Source organism: Dendropsophus ebraccatus, chromosome 14 (genome assembly GCF_027789765.1).
Source record: "Dendropsophus ebraccatus isolate aDenEbr1 chromosome 14, aDenEbr1.pat, whole genome shotgun sequence".
Classification (NCBI taxonomy): Eukaryota; Metazoa; Chordata; class Amphibia; order Anura; family Hylidae; genus Dendropsophus; species Dendropsophus ebraccatus.
The window spans coordinates 23,485,295-23,502,132 of NC_091467.1; the positions used below are offsets into that span (position 1 = coordinate 23,485,295).

At 44.3% G+C, this 16,838-nt stretch overlaps 2 protein-coding genes across 5 annotated transcripts in view; one reads left to right on the forward strand and one right to left on the reverse strand.

Moving 5' to 3' along the window:
- The window catches only part of PLXDC1 (plexin domain containing 1), a 60,178-nt gene extending 54,005 nt beyond the window's left edge, over positions 1–6,173 (reverse strand). For both annotated transcript variants that reach the window (XM_069952360.1, XM_069952359.1), the window contains exon 1: positions 5,896–6,173. In XM_069952360.1, coding sequence (XP_069808461.1) covers positions 5,896–5,980 — 85 coding nt within the window. In that variant the 5' untranslated portion in view covers positions 5,981–6,173. The remainder of the gene's footprint in view (positions 1–5,895) is intronic.
- Positions 1–16,838, forward strand: part of LOC138772168 (dickkopf-related protein 3-like) — a 114,196-nt gene that overhangs the window by 78,415 nt on the left and 18,943 nt on the right. The window contains exons 1-8 of one of the 3 annotated variants that reach the window (XM_069952368.1): positions 5,907–6,072; positions 6,160–6,357; positions 7,324–7,381; positions 9,957–9,992; positions 10,959–11,028; positions 12,544–12,633; positions 12,718–12,802; positions 13,473–13,553. The gene's annotated coding sequence lies outside the window, so the exon portion shown is untranslated. Of the gene's footprint in view, positions 1–5,906; positions 6,073–6,159; positions 6,358–7,323; positions 7,382–9,956; positions 9,993–10,958; positions 11,029–12,543; positions 12,634–12,717; positions 12,803–13,411; positions 13,554–16,838 lie in introns of those variants that run through there. The other 2 variants (XM_069952369.1, XM_069952370.1) reach the window with 2 other exon arrangements.

The following is a 16,838-nucleotide window of genomic DNA, read 5'->3' on the forward strand; positions in this document are numbered from 1 at the left end:
AGGGGTCATCTACTATGGGACAGGGTAGGGGTCATCTACTATGGGACAGGGCAGGGGTCATCTACTATGGGACAGGGCAGGGGTCATTTACTATGGGACAGGGCAGGGGTCATCTACTATGGGACAGGGTAGGGGTCATCTACTATGGGACAGGGCAGGGGTCATCTACTATGGGACAGGGCAGGGGTCATTTACTATGGGACAGGGCAGGGGAAATCTACTATGGGACAGGGTAGGGGTCATCTACTATGGGACAGGGTAGGGGTCATTTACTATGGGGCAGAGCAGGGGGCATTACTATGGGGACAGAGGGCATTATTACTATATGGGGGCACAGCATGGGGACACAAACCTTCTTACTTTACTGCACATGACACCAAGCAGCGGAGTTACTAATGTATAGGAGCCTATGGGCGGGGAAAAGGGAAGGAAGTTGCTGGAAATGTGCGGAGCCTAAGATGTTTGTCTCACAGGTTCTGAAGAGAAGAATTGTAGCTGGAAGAAATCATCATGGTGGTCTGGGCCGGATGGCGAGGAAACAGAGAGCGATCGCATCAGATCAAAGAAGACGTCACCTGTGAGTTACCGAATTATGTTTGTTGTTTTTTTTGTTATTTTGTCAAACTTTATTTGGTAGGTGTGCCCCGAGGTGAAAAAGGTAATCAGCAGTGTAGTATATACTTTTTATCCTTCTGTATGAGTGTGTATATATCTCTCCATTCTGTGTAGGTATACAGCAGTGTATTATATACTTATTATCCTCCTACTGTATGAGTGTGTGTATATATGTGCTCGAGAGATAGATATATACACACTCAAACAGGAGGGGGGGTAATAAGTATATAACACAGCTGATCCACTACACAGAATCAAGAGCTAGAGACCCTCTAACAATGATGCCATATAATTTGCTATTCAAAGGGGCCCGCCGAGGCTCTCTCGACCAAGGGCCCACAAAAACCTGGAGCCGGCCCTGCCTCTACCCATTGTTACCAGTGTGATAGATCATACCCATCCTAAGGACCACCAGCCTTATCATTTCCTACTGGCCAGATTCGCTCAACATATTAATTATACATGTTCCTGTTTGTTACAGTGCCATATAAATAGCCATTGAGAGTTTACTTTGTTGTAAAGGCTTCTTCCCACACTATAACCTTTCAACTGTTGCAAAACTACAATTCCCATCATGCCCTGAGAGCCAACAGCTATCAAAGCATAATGTTGTATCCTGCAAGGGCCACGAAATGGGAGCACTGCAGTAAGCCATGATCTGCAAGCAGAATATTCTCTGGTGTACTTAAGAAACTCCCGTAATCTCCTTGATATAAAACACTGAGATCCGTATGACCGCTCCATGTTTATGTATGACGACCTAAACTATTAGCCCCGGGCTCCAAAATATCTTTTCCCAAAACTAAGCAGCAATATGGGCTCTCGCTCGTATTTACGCACAAGGAATGGAGTATGGCTTGTTGCCATGTGCCGCCTTAGCTTTTAATGTGGGACGTACTGGCAAGTAACTGTGTTAGAACTTAACCACTTTGCTGCCAAAAACCTGCAGTACTCTATACAGCATGTCCTTATATGTCCTAGGAATATAGCAGTGTATATAGAGGACTATGCTGCAGAGAGTTTAACACAAGCACTGAACATTGTTTTTAGACTTTTTAACTATTATTATTTATTTTTAAAATAATCCTGATCTCATGGCTCTCTGTATAATGTGCATATGATCAGGGATTAACATTCACAATGTACACATACAAAATGTTACAGAATAAAACTACAATATAAAAGTAAATGGCAGACTGGTAAGGACCCTGCCCACGAGGGCCTATAGTAAATGGCAGACCAGTACATAAGGAGAGAGGACCCTGCCCCCGAAGGCTTACAGTAAATGGCAGACCAGTACATAAGGAGAGAGGACCCTGCCCACGAGGGCCTATAGTAAATGGCAGACTAGTATATAAGGATAGAGGACCCTGCCCCCGAGGGCCTATAGTAAATGGCAGACTAGTATATAAGGATAGAGGACCCTGCCCCCGAAGGCTTACAGTAAATGGCACACCAGTACATAAGGAGAGAGGACCCTTCCCCCGAGGGCTTACAGTAAATGGCAGACCAGTACATAAGGAGAGAGGACCCTGCCCCCAAGGGCTTACAGTAAATGGCAGACCAGTACATAAGGAGAGAGGACCCTGCCCCCAAGGGCCTATAGTAAATGGCAGACCAGTACATAAGGAGAGAGGACCCTGCCCACAAGGGCCTATAGTAAATGGCAAACCAGTACATAAGGAGAGAGGACCCTGCCCCCGAGGGCTTACAGTAAATGGCAGACCAGTACATAAGGAGAGAGGACCCTGCCCCCAAGGGCTTACAGTAAATGGCAGACCAGTACATAAGGAGAGAGGACCCTGCCCCCGAGGGCCTATAGTAAATGGCAGACTAGTATATAAGGATAGAGGACCCTGCCTCCAAGGGCTTACAATAAATGGCATACCAATACATAAGGAGAGAGGACCCTGTCCCCGAGGGCCTATAGTAAATGGTATACCAGTACATAAGGAGAGAGGACCCTGCCCACGAGGGCCTATAGTAAATGGCAGACCAGTACATAAGGAGAGAGGATCCTGCCCCCGAGGGCCTATAGTAAATGGCAGACCAGTACATAAGGAGAGAGGACCCTGCCCCCGAAGGCCTATAGTAAATGGCAGACCAGTACATAAGGAGAGAGGAGCCTGGATCCAAGGGCTTACAGTAAATGGCAGACCAGTACATAAGGAGAGAGGACCCTGCCCCCGAGGGCCTATAGTAAATGGCAGACCAGTACATAAGGAGAGAGGAGCCTGGATCCAAGGGCTTACAGTAAATGGCAGACCAGTACATAAGGAGAGAGGACCCTGCCCCCGAGGGCTTATAGTAAATGGCAGACTAGTATAAAAGGATAGAGGACCCTGCCCCCGAGGGCCTATAGTAAATGGCAGACTAGTATATAAGGATAGAGGACCCTGCCTCCAAGGGCTTACAATAAATGGCATACCAATACATAAGGAGAGAGGACCCTGCCCCCGAGGGCTTATAGTAAATGGCAGACTAGTATATAAGGAGAGAGGACCCTGCCCCCGGGGGCCTATAGTAAATGGCAGACTAGTATAAAAGGATAGAGGACCCTGCCCCCGAGGGCCTATAAAAAATGGCAGACTAGTTTATAAGGATAGAGGACCCTGCCCCCGAGGGCTTATAGTAAGTGTCAGACTGGTACATAAGAAGAGAGGAGGCTTTCCACAATGGCCTACAGTAAATGGCAGACGGGTACATAAGGCGAGAGGACCCTGCCCCCTAGGGCTTACAGTCTACAAGGTGAGGGGAGGGAGTAAGTAGGTTATGATTCCATAGAATCATCTAATTAGGACCCCCCCAACAATGCCTGTGACACCCATAGTGTCTATAGCGTCCAGCGCACATTAGGTTAATTCTCCAGAATTTAATAGTACTATTGTACACAAGCTTCACCTTTTCATCTGTGATGATACATGAACCATCTGTAATGACCTGGCATCACTATCATGGCTTCCAAGTGTTTTAAATAGTCCCAAAAACTAAATATGATAAATATGATTTTTATTTTTAGGTTTCGCCCCTGCAGGCAGTATTGTTGCCATAGCAGGTATGTTAACAAGATGTGCTATACTACATATACTACAGGTGTCATGCAAATGTCTGTGCTCTGTGCTTTGTCCAAGCTCCACATTGTAATATGGCACCTATAGACTCCTATACGGCTCTGCTGTAGAACAAGCAGCTGTATGCCTACAATTCTAAATGTAAACCATTCTGATGTGCTACATTGGATACATTATAATGAAGCTCTTTTTTCCTCCCCCTGCTGAGCGGTGGGCTGCATTGGCGAGGCGCCCCCTAGTTGTTGGTGAGGCATAGCTCAGTCTTATTGACTATAAGCTGCCCAGATATTTCCTGGTTTAGCAACATTTTTACATTGTTAAATAAAATTTTATTGAACAATGAACTGGCCAAATATTGTATGTGTATGGTGGATTGGACTGATAGCATTGACATTAGTCTTACAGAGGTATTCCCATCTCAGCTTGTCATCCTCCATTCATAGGATAGGGATAACAAGCCGATTACTGGGGTTCCCCCATTGGTCCCGAGAACAGGGATGTAATTGACACTCTAATGAATGGAGCGCAGGCCGCATAGAGCCCTGTCAGTTATAAACCTCAGTCAGTCATTCTGTCAGATTGCACAATTCTTCCAGGCCGGAACCTTAGCCTTAGGTATATCAATGGAGTTCTACATCTTACTTGATCTTAAAAATATTCACTAATAGTTTGACCTCCCAGTGTTAAAGTAAAGTTAACCTCAGCGGCTGTGACACTGTCCAATTAGCATGGGTCACACTGAGAGATCTAGTGAAGTACTGTATGAGCTGCTCTGATTGGACAATGTTACAGCAACTAAGGGTCATGAGATTTGGTGGAGAAGACCGCCCAGTTGTCAATGTATTCATTAATAGCATATAGGGTGTTGAAATGAGTGGGGGGAATGGGGCATACCAACAGAAAAAAAATATATACAGATAGGAACCACACAGAATAAGGGTTTGGGGACATAACAGGTGCTGTTTTACTGGGCCCCATAGACTACACACAAGCAATGTAACATTACTTCCTATATTACATAGATAACATTACACTAGAGGTTTATATGTATACAAGTAGATTATTGTGTTCAGTGCTTTATAAGACACATTGTCATCTCGGAGGATGTGAGAAACCCTTGGGGGACACGTTATGATTTCTGCTTTTTTCACTATACTTTTCCGGCTTGCAAGTTTATAGAAGTGAATATGGCCGGAAAAATATAAATTCCCCTATTAGTGACTGTGGTGCCGGTAGTATTTATAAGCATTGTAGCAGGCATCACCTACGAGAACAAATCAGGGGAAATGCTCTTTATTATAAGTTTGTATATAGTTTATATAGTTGTTTTTATAAGCTTGTGATCAGTTTTCAGGATTTATTGTTTGTACCTTCTTCATCTTTTTTGACTATTTGCTCTTTTGTGTTTTTTTGTTCTTTGTGTTTTTTTTAGTATATAATTTATCTATATGTTACCTAATGTACTGCATGTGGCACAACATCTTTAGATAGATAGATAGATAGATAGATAGATAGATAGATAGATAGATAGATAGATAGGAGATATATAATAGATAGATAGATAGATAGATAGATAGATAGATAGATAGAAGATAAGAGATAGATAGAGAGATAGATAGATAGGAGATAGATAGATAGATAGATAGATAGATAGATAGATAGATAGATAGATAGATAGATAGGAGAGAGATAGGAGATAGATAGATAGATAGATAGATAGATAGATAGATAGATAGATAGATAGATAGGAGATATATAATAGATAGATAGATAGATAGATAGATAGATAGATAGATAGATAATAGATAGATAGATAGATAGATAGATAGATAGATAGATAGATAGATAGGAGAGAGATAGGAGATAGATAGATAGATAGATAGATAGATAATAGATAGATAATAGATAGATAGATAGATAGATAATAGATAGATAAATAGATAGGAGATAGATAGATAATAGATAGAAGATAGATAGATAGACAGATAGATAGATAGGAGATATATAATAGATAGATATGGTGTCGGAGATAGAATCAGAGTGGAAGGCTTATTATTGCGTACGTGCTCTTCTCATGTACATGCCACCTGTCTGGAAATGGAGTACTATGGAAACTTACTAGGGTTAGGGGTAGCGGTTTATGCAGACATGATGTATGGTTGACAGTATTCAGGTAACATTTTAATGTAGAAAAAAAATCACAACTTACCCGACACAGGTGAGTAGTCCCAGGTCCTGACAATTCCCTCAGTGGTGACTAGCAGTGCCAAGAAGAAGACGGGGATCCACAGCATCCTCAGACCCCAGAGGTGGCACCCCAACTCCTCAGTGCCTGGCTGTCCTTACCTCTCAGCTGCCTCCACTCCTCACCATACCCCATACAAAAGTAACCTCCACTGTAATATATGATGATCCCCTCCCTGAGCATCTGAAGGAGATGCAGACAGTAAGTGTGGGATGTTCTGTTTATTAGAAGCAACTGGAGCCTAAATACATAGCTGGAGATAGGACGTGTTACTGCACCCCATCTAGTGGCCAGCCCGCTCCACATACACCGCTTCTTTCCGAAATAATAAGAGAAAACTGTTCAAGCTGTTCCCACGTTTTCCTTGAAGGAACTGCTTGACCACAGGGGGTATGTGAATGTGAGATAGCTAAAGAAGTATTCTCGGTAAGCCTATACCTGGAAGTATAAGTCCTTTCTGTGTAGTAATCCATATTCTTCCTCATATAGATAAGATTTATAGGCCAATTTTGTTTGTTGCAGTTATCCAAGAGGACATATTGTGGATAAGGGGCTGCCTGGTGTATTATATGCCGCTTATCTCCAAATGCTCGGATCATTTCAATATACCCGTCCCATCTCAGCTTATAGAAACATAGAAAATTGTTGGCAAAAAAAGACCACCTGGTCCATCTAGTGCGCCCTTGTAGTATTTCCCTTCTTATTACCTTAGGCTAGATGGATGTTTATCCCAGGGAGGTTTACATTCACTTAGGGTCCTATTACACGGCTGACTACGGCCCGATCAGTTTAGTAAACGAGTGCCGATCTGCTAGATCTGCGCTCGTTTACTGGACCTATTAAATGGACCGATAATCAAGCAGTAAGGGCTGCATAGACATTGTTAGCAATGTCCATGCAGCCCTTGATACCTTACCTCTCCACGCTCCTGGTCTTCTCTACTGTGATCCGCAGCTTTCTGGTCTTGGCAGCAGCAGCATCTGAATCACAGCCGGGACTGCTGCCCATCACTATTACACGTAGCGGTGCACGGCCGGCACCTGATGATTGTCCCGATTTGGCCAATTATCGTTCCATGTAATAGGACCCTTAATGTAGAGTTATCAACTACATCTGCTGAAAGTTTGTTCCAAGCATCTACTACTCTTTCAGTAAAGTAATATTTTCTCACCTTGCTTCTGATCTTTCCCCCAATAACCTCTCACTGTGTCCTCTTGTTCTTGAGCTCATTTTTTTTCCTAAAAATACTTCCCTCCTGAACTGTATTTCTTTATATCAAGGGAAAATGAGATTGCCTCCATACGTATCAGAATTTCTGCCGATCTACCAAGCAATATCTCATGTGGCCAGATAACAATGTACATTCTAATCATTTCTGTATTTTTATAAAAGGTATTCTATTGAATTTCTATCAGAAAAAAAGCAGCCAATGGTATATAAGAAATATAAGGTAACGGTGATATATACTGTATATATATATACACACACACACATACACTGCTAAGACGTGTGTGCTCCTACAAAAGACGGGCACAAAAAGGCATAATAAACTATCATAGAGAAAAATTGCAATAAAGTAGAAGTGGTTATTAACAAAAACCACATCCAAATAATAAAATGGCAATTCTTCAAGCACTGCTTATTTTTACATTTTACAGACTACAAAAAGAAATGTAATAAAATAAGACAACAAAATAACAAGAATCAGTCTCAGAAAAAAAGGAAAACAAAGGGCTCAGCTTTAAATTATCGGCACTAAAGCATGTGAACAGATGCATACAGAGTCAACATACTGTGTCTTTATAGGGGTACTCTGGTGAAAAATAATAGTTTTCAAATCAAGTGGTGTAAGAAATTTATATTTGTAATTTGCTTCTGTTTTAAAATCTCCAGTCTTCCAGTACTTATCAGCTGCTGCATGTCCTGCGGGAAGTGATGTGCCCTTTTCAGTCAGAAACAGTGCTCTTCTGCCACCTCCATGTCAAGAACTGTCCAGGACAGACAAGGTTTTCTATGGAGATTTGCTACTGCTCTGGACAGAGGTGGCAGCAGAGAGCACTGTGTCAGACTGGAAAGAATACACCACTTCCTGCAGGACATACAGCAGCTGATAAGTACTGGAAGACTGGGGATTTTCAAATAGAAGTAATTTACAAGTATAAATTTCTAAAACCAGTTGATTTAAAAACATTTTTGTTTCTCTGGAGTACCCACTTTAATAGGGGATGATGCTAGCTTTTGACAGATAAAAAAAAAGTTATTAAAAAGTCTGTCCCCTTCGATATAAAACTAAGTTTAAATGTTTGGTTCATCTTCTTTAGTTCAGTTGTTACAGTTTCTCGGACATGTGTCTTTTTTCAACCGTATTAACTATGTAACTATGTAACTAACTATGTATCTGGGAAAGCCCCTGTGAGTGCCCATAGGGGGGTCAGTCAGGCCAGGCGTCTGGATTCATGTTATGTGCTGAAGCGTATATGTATCATAAGGACCATAGAACTGCTATTCTTCCAGGAAGAGAGAGGGGACCTGCCGTGGTTGGTCTGATTCTGAATGTTACTGGGTGGCAAGACCCTCTTCTCTAGAGGAGCTGAATTATTAGGAATCAAAAGAGATGGGGAATCATCAGAACAGGCACAATGATGGATACAGACAAGGTACAAAACAAGGCACCATCATAGGGGACCCATTTTATAATTTCTATGGGGACTGCTCTTTTTTCAGTATGCCACTGGCTAACTAGTATACAGACATCATACAAATAGATTATAGATGTATTAGGGTACGTTCACACTGAGAAATACGCACAGAATTTCAGGCGGATTTCGCGTCAAAGCGCACACAGAATCGGCCTGAAATTCCGCCCGTAAAAAATGAACATTGTAAATGTACATTGGCTTTAATGGGCTTTCCGCCTCTTTGTTCACACTGCGGAATTTCCTTGCTAAAAAAGTCAGCCGCGGATCTGCTTACCGTCTAAATTATTGATATGTCCGCTAGAAGAATCCTATAGACGTCAATAGGACTTGAATTCTGCTTTAAACTCTGCTTGAATTCTGCTCCTATTCTGCCAGAGATGAATAAGGGTAGGTTCACACTACGGAACCCAAGTGGAGAATTTCCGCCGGATTCCGTAGCTCGGACCCGTTCACGGCCGTGTGCCTTTCCGCCGGCTCCATAGACACCATTCTATGGGCGACCTGATTCCGCTATCCGCCGAAAGAATGGGCATGTCAATTCTTTCGGAAGAATGCGGAATCCGCCCATGCAGAGAATGGTGTGTATGGCACAGGCGGAGAGGCGCGCGGCCGTGAACGGGTACGAGCGATGGAATGAGTCGGAAATTCTCCGCTCGGGTTCCGTAGTGTGAACCTACCCCTCGCTGAACACTCACCTATTCCTCAGTGTGAACATACCCTCATGGATGCATAGTCTAGTACAGGGGTAGGGAACCTTGGCTCTCCAGCTGTTGCCAAACTACAACTCCCATCATGCCTGGACAGCCAAAGCTAAAGCTTTGGCTGTCCAGGCATGATGGGAGTTGTAGTTTGGCAACAGCTGGAGAGCCAAGGTCCCCTACCCCTGTTCTAGTATTATAGGTGGGGACACAGATCCCAGTTATGGGTCTCTGGCCTTATCCTTATTGATACTAGTCCGCCAGCACTGATGGAGGTGTCTAGCTCACGTATCCTTCTTCCACATCCAAGGAGTAGGAGTAGTAGATATCTTATTTGTATGGATGGTGTTAGGACCATAAAAACTCTGCTCCCTGTAGTGAGGGTGTGAGTGGTGAAGATAAGCTCCCATTACCATTACCTCACATGTCATTCCACCTCACTATTCCTACATCCATCTGCCAGTATCATCAGTGCCGCAGAGAAGGAGGATTCTGGAAGAGACTTCTCCGAGCACTGGATTGTTTTTAGAGAAACTTTATCCACTGACCTCCTCCGCTCGCCGCTCACACAAGTGGATTTTGTTGCTATGTAATTAGACGTAACATCTTCTCTTCTGCACACTAATAGATGGAGATAATTACAGAAGATTTCAGGATTGCATGGGTGCGTATCTAGAGCAGACATCCAGAAAACACCCCGAGAGGAAATGGGGGGGGGGGGGGGTCATAGGCTGATGGTTTGGGGGACTTCCTTACTCGGTCTCTTTCACTGGCTGGATCTTCTGCAGGTCATGAGCCAAAGAATGCTTTTGTTTCTGTTTAAGTTTTTTCTTTTTTTGGCAAGAAATCTCCATTTGGAGATGACACAATTGTGCGCAGTGTGGTTATTAAAGGGGAACATCAGCAAAATCTTTTTTTTCTTTCAGATCTACTGGTGTCAGAAAGGTATATAGATTTGTAATTTACTTCTATTTAAAAATCTTAAGTCTTCCAGAACTCATCAGCTGCTGTATATCCTGCAGGAAGTAGTGTTTCCTTTCCAGTCTGACACAGTGCTCTCTGCTGCCACCTGTGTCCGAGACAGGAACTGTCCAGAGCAGAAAAGGTTTTCTATGGGGATTTGCTACTGATCTGGACAGCTCCTGATATGGACAGAGGTGGCAGCAGAGAGCACTGGAAAGAATATACCACTTCCTGCAGGACATACAGCAGTTGATAAGTACTGGAAGACTGGAGATTTTTTTAATAGAAGTAAATTACAAATCTCTGGCACTTTCTGACACCAGATGATATAGAAGAAAAAAAAAGAATAGCTGAAGTACCTCTTTAAGGTATCAATAAACCTTCTAATGCTATTAGCTGAATAATAATTCAGCTATTTTTCCTGCCCCCTTTACATAGGCACACTCAGCTTGTCTAAGCCTGCTTGTGTTTTCAGGACATACAGCAGCTGATAAGTACTGGAAGACTGGAGGTTTTTAAATAGAAGTAAATTACAAATATTTATAAATCCAACAAAAATAAAATTGCTGGAGTTCCCCTTTAACACTGAGGGCACTGAGCCTATTGTGAATAGAGGAATATAGAAAATAAACTTTGTGTAATACTTTATTCTTCTGGTCCTTTCTAGCACTCTCCATATGCCGCCAACCTAATGTTATGTACCGGGAGGAGGAGTGCTGCTGAAAAACTGTGACGAGGTAGGACGGGCTAAGTACTGTATGGTTACTGCAAAATCCCATTGACTACAATGTAAAATAAAGACATGAATGTATCCTCAAAGTCTACAGTAAATTGATCTTTGGGAGTTATTGTCATATATTATTTGCTGTAGTTTACAGTTTGGCAACCCTAAAAATAATAAAAGCTTTAGCAGTCATCCAACTTCTGCATTGGAAAGGATAGAGCTGTCACAGCCTGGCCATTACCTACAGCAGTTTTCCCCAACCTGTTGCTTTCCAGCTGTTGAAAAACTATTAACGCAAAGACCTGCCAGTGTGAAGCTCATGTCAGCACATGATGGGAGTTGTTGTTCATCACTGAAGCCTTCTCCTCTCAGAAGAGGGAGATAAGAGGAGATGGCCTGGCTAATCATGGGCGGGCTCTTGCAGTGCTGGACACGCCCCCGGGGAACTTCAGCCTTACAGATTATTAATAAGAAGGGATGTCTCGGTGCTAGAAAGAACTATGGGGATAATAAAGGTATGCCCATCAGTTGATGGAGGCGGTGTCTCCGAAAAGCTTCTTATTTGACCCTAGAAGATATCCATGTCAGCAGGAAAAAAGGGGTGTAAACAAACAAATGGCTAGATAGGCATTATGATACTTACTAATATGAATTAAAAAGATGTAGAATAATAATAATAATAATTATTATTATTTAAAAAACACACCAGTAATTGTAAATCGTCTTCTGTCAGAAACCTATTAAAGGGGAACTCCAAAGGGAAAAAAAAGTCATAAAATCAATTGGTGTCAGAAAATTATATAGATTTGTTAATTACTTCTTTTTAAAACTCTCAAGTCTTCCCGTACTTATCAGCTGCTGTATATCCTGCAGGAAGTGGTGTGTTCTTTCCAGTCTGACACAGTGCTCTCTGCTGACACCTCTGTCCATGTCAGGAACTGTCCAGAGCAGGAGCAAATCCCCATAGAAAACCTCTCCTGCTATGGACAGTTCCTGACATGGACAGAGGTGGCAGCACTGTGTCAGACTGGAAAGATAACACCATTTCCTGCAGGACATACAGCAGCTGATAAGTACTGGAAGATTTGAGATTTAGGGGTGATGCACTTGGGTATGCTTCATGTCTGCAGTGGAAGTAAGTTGCATTTTGCCTATTTTGCAGCCAAATCTTAAACCTTGTGTGTTTTTTAGATTTAGCATTTTCCACAGGGCATAATGCAGTGTATATAAGGGAAATAAAAGCAGGAAGATTCCGGCTACCAGGTCCCACTTTATAGTCAGATGACTTCGGCTAACACAGTCCAGTATTATAATCAGCCTCAGCTTTCACTTGCTATGGCACCGATAGAGGGTTAACATCTGGGAGGATTTACACAAGGCTTTTCCATTACAGACCTTGGTTTCCACTATTGTAGATAAACATGTCAGAACCCTATTATGTGAAGACTTAGGACGGGCAGCGTTTTCTTGTAGACGCTTGGTTTTCCTGTAAGGGAATTTCCACATGACAGATTTCATGGTATTGCAGATTTGGAAGAGAATCCAGTGCAGGAATCGGAGGCGGCTGGGCAGATTTCTGTGCCGTGGATACAGACACGGATGGCTTGCTTCATACATGGTACTTTGGTCAGGATTTAGAGGTCATCGTAGTCAGTATTTTTAGTCCAAATCCCAAATAATTGTGCAATTCTTTCCATTTCAGTGTTGGTCCCATTCCCGTTGCATGAGATGGTTTTCCAGAGCGTTGTGTGCCCGATAGCAATGTCTTCCGCTGACATTAGCCTCACGTGAGTTTACGGATCACAATGATTTTTTATGCATTAACCATCAACCATCAATGACTATTATGGTGTATGCCTGTATTCACAATTGTCCATTACCATTATCACACTCAGACTTGTGGACACTTGTGAAGACACAGTGATTGTCTAGTATATACCAGTAGTGGTTACTGGTTGTGTGCACTTAGCCAAGCGTGCGAGTGAGCTGTGTGTGTTTTCCTTGTTTTGTCCGAGAACAGGTCACAGTCCAAGATGAAAAATATGTCAGATGTATTGACTTAGCCCTGGGCAAACAGTCCCTAAGATATATGTTTACCAAAATCATTTTATATATATGTGTATATATATATATATATATATATATATATATATATATATATATATATATATAGTGGTTCACATATGCGTAATAGGGTTATGAAGGGGAAGATTTATCAAACATGGTGTAAAGTAGAGCTGGCTCAGTCGCCCCTAGCAACCAATCAGATTCCACCTTTCATTTTCCAAAGAGTCTATGAGTAATGAAAAGTGGAATCTGATTGGTTGCTAGGGGCAACTGAGGCACTTTCACTTTACACCATGTTTAATAAATCTCCCCCTTCATAACCCTATTACCGTATACTGTCCACCTACTTTTGGACCAATATATATATAAGAAAACCTTTTTATTTTACAGAGCAATTTATTTTTCTAGAAGAATTTTACACAATCCTTCTCAGGTGCTGCACTGAAGAATACACAGCCCGTTAGAGTGGAGGTAAAGTTTGTTTGTTTGTTTGTTTTTTGCTTAGCCACTCGGTGCCAACGCCGGGATCATGGTGGCGTGGTCCTTTTTTTCTAACCCAGTTGCCATGCTTTGCATCGGTCTTTTCCCAAGCACAACCTAGCTCAGAGAACTGAGGGCAAGTCCGCTGCCCCCCAATGTGACCATATCCCCTTCCCTCTGTGATGTGGCTCCATGGCCGTTTCTAGAGGCACACGGGGCGGCGACAGCTTGGGGGCGCTGGTGGCACCCCCAGACGGCTGGCCGGCTGCCTGCCTCATCGCTCGCCCCGGCCGCCCGCCTCATAACTCACCCCGGCCGCCCGATCAGCTGATCTCTCAGCTCCCCCCTCCCGGACCGCGCTCCTCCGAGCGCTCAGCACCTGTCAGGCTGCCGCCCCCCTCACACATCCTCTCCCTCTAGCAGGGTGACATCATATCACTGAGCCTGCTGGATGGAGAAGATGTGCGCGGGGGCAGCGGCGGTGGCCTGCTCCTCGCAGGCTGAAGAGGAGACAGGGACCAGCTGGATGTTGCTGTAAGGTGAGTATAATGTTTGTTTGTATGTTGTTTTTTTTTTTTGTTTTTTTTGGGGGGGGGGGGGGAAGCACAGGGGGATTATTAATATGGTGACAGAATAGGTGGGATTATTACTATGGGGGGGCAGGGGGATATTACTAAAGGGGGGAGCACTTTGGAATATAATAACTTGGGGGGGGGGAGCGGGATATTACTAAGGGGGGAGCACTGGGGGATATTACTAAGGGGGGAACAGGGGGATATTACTAAAGGGGGAGCACTGGGGGATATTACTAAGGGGGGAGCACTGGGGGATATTACTAAGGGGGGAACAGGGAAATATTACTAAGGGGGGAGCACTGGGGGATATTACTAAGGGGGGAGCACTGGGGGATATTACTAAGGGGGGGAGCACTGGGGGATATTACTAAGGGGGGAACAGGGGGATATTACTAAGGGGGAGCACTGGGGGAAATTACTATGGGGGGGGAATGGGGGATATTACTAAGGGGGGGAGCACTGGGGGATATTACTAAGGGGCAGAGCACAGGGGTATATTACTAAGGGGCAGAGCACAGGGGTATATTACTAAGAGGCAGAGCACAGAGGGATATTACTAAGGGGCAGAGCACAGGGGTATATTACTAAGGGGCAGAGAACAGGGGGTATATTACTAAGGGGCAGAGCACAGGGGGATATTACTAAGGGGCACAGCACAGAGGGATATTACTAAGGGGCAGAGCACAGGGGTATATTACTAAGGGGCAGAGAACAGGGGGGTATATTACTAAGGGGCAGAGCACAGGGAGATATTACTAAGGGGCAGAGCACAGGGGTATATTACTAAGGGGCAGAGAACAGGGGGTATATTACTAAGGGGCAGAGCACAGGGGGATATTACTAAGGGGCAGAGCACAGGGGTATATTACTAAGGGGCAGAGCAAAGGGGGATATTACTAAGGGGCAGAGAACAGGGGTATATTACTAAGGGGCAGAGCACAGGGAGATATTACTAAGGGGCAGAGCACAGGGGGATATTACTAAGGGGAAGAGCACAGGGGTATATTACTAAGGGGCAGAGCACAGGGGAATATTACTAAGGGGCAGAGCACAGGGGGATATTACTAAGGAGCAGAGAACAGGGGGGTATATTACTAAGGGGCAGAGCACAGGCGGATATTACTAAGGGGCAGAGCACAGGGGGGTATATTACTAAGGGGCAGAGCACAGGGGTATATTACTAAGGGGCAGAGCACAGGGGTATATTACTAAGGGGCAGAGCACAGGGGGATATTACTAAGGAGCAGAGAACAGGGGGGTATATTACTAAGGGGCAGAGCACAGGGGGATATTACTAAGGGGCAGAGAACAGGGGGATATTACTAAGGGGCAGAGCACAGGGGGGTCTATTACTAAGGGGCAGAGAACAGGGGGGTATATTACTAAGGGGCAGAGCACAGAGGGATATTACTAAGGGGCAGGGCACAGGGGTATATTACTAAGGGGCAGAGAACAGGGGGCATATTACTAAGGGGGGAACAGGGGGTTATTACTAAGGGGGAGCACTGGGGGATATTACTAAGGGGGGAACAGGGGGATATTACTAAGGGGGAGCACTGGGGAATATTACTATGGGGGGGAATGGGGGATATTACTATGGGGGGACAGGGGGATATTACTAAGGGGGGATCACTGGGGGATATTACTAAGGGGCAGAGCACAGGGGTATATTACTAAGGGGCAGAGCACAGGGGTATATTACTATGAGGCAGAGCACAGAGGGATATTACTAAGGGGCAGAGCACAGGGGTATATTACTAAGGGGCAGAGAACAGGGGGTATATTACTAAGGGGCAGAGCACAGGGGGATATTACTAAGGGGCACAGCACAGAGGGATATTACTAAGGGGCAGAGCACAGGGGTATATTACTAAGGGGCAGAGAACAGGGGGGTATATTACTAAGGGGCAGAGCACAGAGGGATATTACTAAGGGGCAGAGCACAGGGGTATATTACTAGGGGGCAGAGAACAGGGGGTATATTACTAAGGGGCAGAGCACTGGGGGATATTACTAAGGGGGGAACAGGGGGATATTACTAAGGGGGAGCACTGGGGGATATTACTAAGGGGGGAACAGGGGGATATTACTATGGGGGGGGGACAGGGGGATATTACTAAGGGGGGAGCACTGGGGGATATTACTAAGGGGCAGAGCACAGGGGTATATTACTAAGGGGCAGAGCACAGGGGTATATTACTATGAGGCAGAGCACAGAGGGATATTACTAAGGGGCAGAGCACAGGGGTATATTACTAAGGGGCAGAGAACAGGGGGTATATTACTAAGGGGCAGAGCACAGGGGGATATTACTAAGGGGCACAGCACAGAGGGATATTACTAAGGGGCAGAGCACAGGGGTATATTACTAAGGGGCAGAGAACAGGGGGGTATATTACTAAGGGGCAGAGCACAGAGGGATATTACTAAGGGGCAGAGCACAGGGGTATATTACTAAGGGGCAGAGAACAGGGGGTATATTACTAAGGGGCAGAGCACAGGGGGATATTACTAAGGGGCAGAGCACAGGGATATATTACTAAGGGGCAGAGCAAAGGGGGATATTACTAAGGGGCAGAGAACAGGGGTATATTACTAAGGGGCAGAGCACAGGGGTATATTACTAAGGGGCAGAGCACAGGGGTATATTACTATGAGGCAGAGCACAGAGGGATATTACTAAGGGGCAGAGCACAGGGGT